This window comes from Bubalus kerabau, chromosome 19 (genome assembly GCF_029407905.1).
Source record: "Bubalus kerabau isolate K-KA32 ecotype Philippines breed swamp buffalo chromosome 19, PCC_UOA_SB_1v2, whole genome shotgun sequence".
Taxonomy (NCBI): Eukaryota; Metazoa; Chordata; class Mammalia; order Artiodactyla; family Bovidae; genus Bubalus; species Bubalus kerabau.
The window spans coordinates 47,261,778-47,268,759 of NC_073642.1; the positions used below are offsets into that span (position 1 = coordinate 47,261,778).

Sequence of the window (6,982 nt, forward strand, 5' to 3'; positions counted from 1 at the left end):
CAGAAAGAAAGGTCCTCACTTCTTCTCCGACAGAGTGAACCCTACACTGCATGGGCGGCCCTGTGACTACAGATACGGAGGGATGCCCAAGGAAGAACAGTTACAAACCCAGCGGGGTAGAACCCTAGATCCCGCCCCGGGCGGTACACTGGGGCCGTGGGTGAAACTGGATGAACCAACGCGTCCACCCCGGGGTCAGGCCCCCAGAGCTCTCCAGGGCTGTCCTTCCCCAGCGGGCAGCCCTGAGCTGCGTCATTCCCCACCCCACACCACCCGCTCCCCATCCCACCCTGGCCAGGTGTCACGCCAAAAAGAGGCGGAAAATCACAGCTGCCCAGTGAGGCGCTCGTAGCCGTAACTGGGGGTTCCCCGCGTGGTCCTCGGGTCCCCGAAACGAACCGCCAGCAGCGCGCTCAGCCCAGGTCCCGCTGGCATTCCCCGAGCCCTTTCGGAGAAGCTCATTATGCCCTCTCTTTATGCCCTGTCGTGGCCGACTCGGTTGGCGGCTCCGGGGCCTCCGTCTCACGTTGGGAGCAGAGCCACCACCCCACACTTATAGGACCCTCAGAGGTGCCTCTGCCCCCCGCCCCTTCTCTCCCTTCCCCTTGTTTCTTCCTAAAGGCGTGTGGGCACTGTGCTCTGCCCTTCTACCCAGCTCGGGGTGGGCCTTAATTTGGCGAGTGAGGAGTGGCCCGGCGCCCCAAACTCCGGATCGGGAAAGCACTGTTCCCACCTCCGTTCCCGGCAGACACGCAAAAAGGGGACCCAAACCTACATATTTTATTCTCGCACCACAAAGAGGAAAAATATTCTATTTCTTTTAAAATAAGTTGCTTCCCATACAAATAGCTATTTTAAAATGTACAAATAAAGTTCAAGCAATAAAATCTAGCTCTGGGTCTGGCGGTCGAGGGAAGAGGAGACGGGGTGTCTTGGCGAAAGTTTCCGGAGTGCCGGCCGGTGGGGGCGCCGGAGAGGACCCCCGCGCCGAAGGAGGTGGGGCGGCGAGACGCGCTCCATGTCTCCGGCTGTAGCCCGGCCCGACCGCAGAGCTCACTCCAAGTCCGGCGTAGCCCCAGGTGCCCGCGCCCCTCGGCTGCCTCACCAGTTCCAGGAGACCAGGGCGGGGGGCGCTAAGTGCTGGTAGGCGGGGAAGAGGCCGAAAGCCGAGCCAGGCCCGAAGGCGGCGTAGCCTGGCACAGGGCAGGCGGCGGCCGGCGGCGCCGCGCTCTTGTCCCGGGCGGCGGCCGTGCCCCCCTCGGCGCTGCCGCCGCACGGCTGCCCGTCGCGCACCAGCACGGGCACCACCACGCGGCGCAGCAGGCCGGGCGCGGCGCGCACCTCGGCAGCCGCTGCCAGGTCGGGCGCCTCGGCGACTCCCGGCGCGCGCGCGCGCTTCAGCTTGTAGCGGTGGTTCTGGAACCAGATTTTGACCTGTGTGGGCGTGAGGCGTAGCAGGCGCGCCAGCTGCTCGCGCTCGGGCGCCGACAGGTAGCGCTGCTGCCGGAAGCGCCGCTCCAACTCCAGCGTCTGCGCCTTGGAGAACAGCACCCGCCGCTTCTTCCTCTTCTCGGCGTCGGAGCCCGGAGACGCAGGCCGAGCGGACGGCCGCTGCGACGAGTCCCTCGGGCTGGCCTCTGGGCTGCTCTCGTCCGAGGCTAGGGACGCAAAGGAGACACGGCCCTGTGAGACGCCGGCCGCCTCTGGAGCGCGGGCGCCGACCCACGGGCGGGAGGGCGCCCCCACTCGCCCGCGGCTTTCGGGATGAGGCCGTTTCCTTTCCTGGACCCATGTCTGGACAACCACCTCTCTGAATTCGACGACCTTTTAGACCACAGCCTGGGACTGCGCCTCCAAAGAAACCCACCCCGGGGGGTCTATTAAAACCAATAAGTCCTGGTCGCTGCGCTGGCAGACGAATTCACTGCAAGCTGCCTCACCAAAACGGGCCACTTTGAGGTCGACTGGACTGCGGTTTGCCGACGTTTGCAAAGCCCTGAATCCAAGCTCGCCAATACTGCTCATCCCAAACCGAGGCCAGAAGAACGTGGCCACTTTTTTAGGCATTTAAGGGCGGCTTCTTAAATATTTAAATATTCTGACCCCTTGAAACGGAAACCCAAATCTTGGGTGTTAGCGCCAGGCCCAGGGATCTGCTCTCAAGATGTGCCAACTGACATAGGGATTTCAGGAGGACAGTGTCTGTGGGTCCAACACAGGAAATCCAGACCTTGGGCTGGGGTTTCCGCTTCCCATCCCCGCACGAGCCGGGGACTTGATTCTGAGCCCGCTCACTTCCCCCGCCTCCACCCCCGCCGCTGTCCCCTGCTCACTCACAAGGGTAGTGGCCGCGCTCGGATTCCAGCCAGGTGGCGCAGGGGCCGGGCTCAGGGGCGCTTAGCTCCGGCTCCCTCTTCCCCAGGTGCTGCGCATCCTGCTCCGGTAAATCCAGGAGCCTGCGCACGGTGAAGCTGAGGCGTCCAGAGGTGGCCATGGCCGAGCAGGGGAAGGAGGCGGGGGCAGGGTAGATCTGGAACCGAGAGGCGGCCCGGGACGCCGCTCCTATGGGTGGGCGTGAGAAGCGCACGCCATGCACTGGCTGCCGAGATATTAGCGCGTTTACTGTGGAATCCCACTTTATATAAACAGCGCTTCCCACCCGGGACGCTTTGAAAGCAGAGAGAGGTCCGGGTCTCCCGGGTGTCAAGTACCTGAATGAGTGCTGCACCAAAGCCCCGGCGAGCCCGGAAGGTGCCACCTCCGCCACCCCCCCCCCCGCCCCGCCCCGTCCCCCGCCCCTCGGGCGCCCCGTTACCTCCCAGAGGCGGCAGGAAGCTGCCCTCCGCATTAGTGATTCTGTCTGATTAGCCCCAAGTGGGGACAGATAATGGGGATTGTTACCAAAGAATAACATCTTGGGTGGCGAGCGGTGGCCACCGCCCGCCGGTCCCGGCTTCCTCCTCCTCCGGGGCTGACGTCGAGCCTGGCCCCGCGGGAGCGCCGGGAAAGGTGGGGGCGACATGGATGGGTTTATGAGCACCCAGGAATTTACTCCTTGTTTGCTTTATTCCTCGAGCTTGTTTGCTGGAGTGTTCGTTTCCCGCAATTATCCGGAAAGTGATTTACAAGGCGGCGTTGAACACTGGCGCGCTCTTTTTGGCTGGGCTCCCGTAAGGATTCAGAGGCGAGAAGTTGCAGGAGGGCGCAGAGGAGAGGCCTGGCCCCGCCAGCACCTGTGCAGAGGGTTTCGAAGACCGCTAAGAATCTCCCACACCCCAAGCGTCCGCAACTTCAGCGGTGCTCGGGAAGGGCTGGGAGCATCCGGGGAGCCCCAGTTCTGCGCGGGTTGCCCCAGGCCAGCAAAATGGAGGCAGAATCAGGCCAAACTGCTTTCCTACGAGGCATTAGGCTTGTTTTCCCACTCTGCCCCGGTGGCTGGCCCAGGCCCACTCTAGGCCTCACGGGCGGTGGCATTTCCGAGGGCGTTGCTGCCTCCTTGGCGTCTGGGCACCGCCTGGGCTCCGTAGCCTCAGGCCTTGGGTGGCTCGGGCTCTCTGCTCCACCAAAGCTGCTGGGCCTGGTCTGGTAAGGGACCGATTGCGGGAGTTAGGAGTGCGCCCGCCGGGCTGAAAAGATGGCCTGCTCGGGGTTTCCTGGCATCTTCTCGTTCCCTAAGGTGCAAGGAGCCGGGCACATTTTCTTGGCCCATGGTTTCACGGTAGCCGCGCTTCAGGCAAGGGCCGAGCGAGCGCGCTCTCAGAAGCCTCTCCTTCTGCAGCCAGTGGATAGGGTAGTGGGTTGTTAAATTTCGGTGCGAGGCGGCGGTACTTAGGTGGCCGCACCTGAAATCCTGTCTCCACCTGATCTGAGCTCGGACCCGGCTCCCGTGCAATTGGGGCCGCCCCACCCGGCCCGGCGCACCCTCCCCAGGAGCTTCCCTGTCATGCGTGCCCGAGGCGCCCGGGACTGTGCGGCGCGCTGGGTGGTCGGGCGGAGGCAACCCCAATACAGGCCAACTGCTAGGCCGCGGACAAAGGGGAAATGGAGCTCGACGCCCCGGACCTGTTGGAAGCATTTGTTCCAGTCAAGATTTTGCATTTGTTCAGTCCGAAATAATGCGTGATTGACGCCTGCTCACAATGAGCTTTAGCGCGCCGGGATAAATCGGAGCTTGTCCTGTGTTGTCATGGTTTTCAATGGGGTTCAATGGGATTGGGAGCACGGTCCACTCTGCTGGCCGTCTCTCCGAGGTCTCGGCAATAGATTTATTAGTTATGTCTTTTTAAAGAAGATTAAATTGAAATGACTTGGCTGTCTGCTCCGAGCTAGGGCGGAGGAGGGAGCTGGCGGTAGAGAGCAGCAGAAGCCGGAAACCCTGCGCGCACAGTGCCCAGCACCTAAGCTCCTCACCCTAGAAGTTGGGCAGGTCATAGACTGACCCAGGGCCGCGTGGCCTTCTCTCTGGCTGGCGCCCGATGCCTAGCAACCTCTGTCAGCCCCTCTCCTGGGAGAGGTGGAAGGAAGGTACCGACAAAGACTGTCCTAGGCCAGTATTAGGACAGACTCCCAAATTCGAGTCTCAACTTGCAGGCTGTGTCAGGTAGAAGCTCTGACCTGGAAGCCAATTGGCATCCCAGCTCCGTCCCTAGGGAGCTTTAATCACCTCACCACTCTGAGGCTCTTTTTTCATCCGAAACAGAAGAGAATAGATTCAGTAATTTCTAAGGACCCTACCAGTTTTATGATTACCTATCTCTTGAATTTTTCTAAAACCATCTTCATCGCATTAACTAGCAGACTTTGGTCTTCCTACCCTTCTAGATCTCTCATCCCTAGGATCCTGGCCCCACATTTTCCAGAATGTTCTAGAAGAGCATGTGACATCTTTTGAGTTTCCCAAGGAGCCTCCACAAGAGTGGGGAGGGGTCGGTAGATAACAATTTTGCCAAGAGAACCAAGTCAAGAGAGGCAAAAGAAGCGTCTTTCCTGGAGTGACTGACCTCTCTTAGCCTTTTAATCTATTTAACATCCTAAGCCCACACTGACTGGTAGAAATAAGCAAATGGCACTCTTCAGTTCTTAAGAGCTCTTCAGCATCAAATATTTGCTTTTACTCTTAGTATTTGGCTCCCAAAGAGGAGACACATCCCCCATCTAGCAGTTGTGCTCTAGAAAGGACCTAGCTCTGGGATTAGCCCCAAATATTACTTCTAGCCTCACCTCCCTATCTGGGAACAGTGTTCCTGAGCCCCAGCCTGTGTTTTGAATACCCCAAGGAAACTGTACCTCCTGGTTCTGGAAAGCACTGTAACTTCCCTACCTCATTGTGGATTCTGCACTAGTTCAGTCCTCCTTTCAGCTCTTCCCTGGGACTTTACCTAAATTATCTCCAAGAGCCAGAGCCAGAGGACTCCAGGAGATAGTTCCACTTAAACTGTGCCTTCTGAAGAAATGCAGAAAAAGGGAGAGCCAAAACTATTAGATGCAGGTGCTTTTTAAAATTGCCTCTTCGCATCAGATAAGCTCAAAGACATGGGAGGAGAAAATAATTTTGATATTGGGTCATTAGAAAAAAGGTCGTCATATATTAGGTTTTATACATATTAGAAATATCCTAGAAATCACTGGTAAACAAATGACTGGCTATTCTTTTCCAGTTTTAAAATATTCTTCGGTGCTCTGGACACTTGAACTTATTTTGAAACTCAACATAGCTTGTGAATATTATTATTTAATTAGATAAGTATTTGTTTCCCTGTAATTGGATGTAGTACATCTCAATCCCAGTAAGAGTTTTTAATCTTAAAGCATCTGTGCTATAGTGAGTATACTTAAGCAGTCTGCACTAATCACCCTTTCAAAAGTATTAGCCAAGATGGTCATCACTGCTGTGTGCTTGAGAATTTAAGACTAGAAAATTCTGAAATAAAACTAAAGTATCTTGATTAAAAAAAAAGATTGCATCTATATCTTGCATTCTGCTTTTAAATCCTTCCATTTTGGTTAAGTGTTTCACAAAATCCTGCAAATCTATACAGTCTTGAAAAGAGGCAACATTGCAAATTCCCCTTGATAGATGGAGGGCCCTCAACTGCCAGGACATTTTTCTTTGCCTCATAGCAACTGCTCTCTCTTTTTTTTATCAGTATTCTGGTTAAAATAGCAAAAGGAAAATAAAAATAGGCTTTTGACATTTCCAAGAAGAAGTGAATGATCTTCATCAGCCTTAGGATGGAAAGAAAAGGCAGCATTTAAAATCAGACCTCTTTGCTTTTCCTTCTAAAAACTACTTGCCATGAATAAGTAAACATTTCCCTTTTAATGGCTAATAATCAATTGCTTGGCGGTGGTCCAGGCCTGGCTGCAATTCTTTCTCAGTTGTGCTGATGATATATACACATGGGACAAGGAACAGCAATTACTTTCAGATTGGGAATTTAGTACATCTTTGAAATGGGCTTTAGATTTTATTGTTTAACGTCAAATGACAAGATTTGAAAGATCCCACCTTAAATTCCTTAAAATATTGACTTTACATGGACTTTTTTGTTGTTGTGCTTGATCACTAGAAGAAAAGTTTTTCTCTCCAAATATGTTTATCTAGTTATCTTTGTTTTGTTATATACATGGAAAAAATGTAGGGGGTAAAATGGTTTAATGAATTAAAAAGGAAATGTATTTCATTATAGTCTCCATTTCCTAAAGAGCCAGCAAATAACTTTTTATTTTTAAACTAGTTTATTAAATATGTCTGGTCTTTCTTGTGCCTTTCCATGGTATCAGAGTAGCTGTGGTAGCATGGAGTGTAAATTGTCAGAATAAAAATAATACTACATTTTGTGGAGGGTGCTAAATCTTATTTGTCCAGAGCTAAACTGCTCAATTTTATCTAATCTTTTCTTTTTAAAAAGGTAACAACTTATAATCCTTTGTTTGACTGATATAGATGTAATTTATATCATACTCTTATTGTGTTTAAAGG

The 6,982-nt window shown here is 53.9% G+C and overlaps 1 protein-coding gene across 2 annotated transcripts; it reads right to left on the minus strand.

Moving 5' to 3' along the window:
* Positions 1-770: 770 nt before the first annotated feature.
* Positions 771-6,240, minus strand: NKX2-8 (NK2 homeobox 8). 2 transcript variants are annotated; one of them, XM_055555558.1, is made up of 3 exons: positions 2,902-6,240; positions 2,338-2,599; positions 771-1,658 (listed from the first exon to the last, which is right to left on the minus strand). In XM_055555558.1, the coding sequence occupies exons 2-3, from the start codon at positions 2,492-2,494 to the stop codon at positions 1,102-1,104; spliced, it is 714 nt and encodes a 237-aa protein (XP_055411533.1). In that variant the 5' UTR covers positions 2,495-2,599; positions 2,902-6,240; the 3' UTR covers positions 771-1,101. The 2 variants fall into 2 exon arrangements, with proteins under 2 accessions (XP_055411533.1, XP_055411532.1); XM_055555557.1 differs by having other exon boundaries at positions 2,816-6,238.
* Positions 6,241-6,982: the final 742 nt, after the last annotated feature.

Coding starts and splice junctions, on each gene's coding strand:
- NKX2-8 (XM_055555557.1), bottom strand. CDS start 3,022: ATGTCGCCCCCACCTTTCCCGGCGCTCCCGCGGGGCCAGGCTCGACGT. Junction 2,600..2,815: donor CTTCCTGCCGCCTCTGGGAG/GTAACGGGGCGC, acceptor ATATCTCGGCAG/CCAGTGCATGGCGTGCGCTT. Junction 1,659..2,337: donor CGAGCGCGGCCACTACCCTT/GTGAGTGAGCAG, acceptor TTGCGTCCCTAG/CCTCGGACGAGAGCAGCCCA.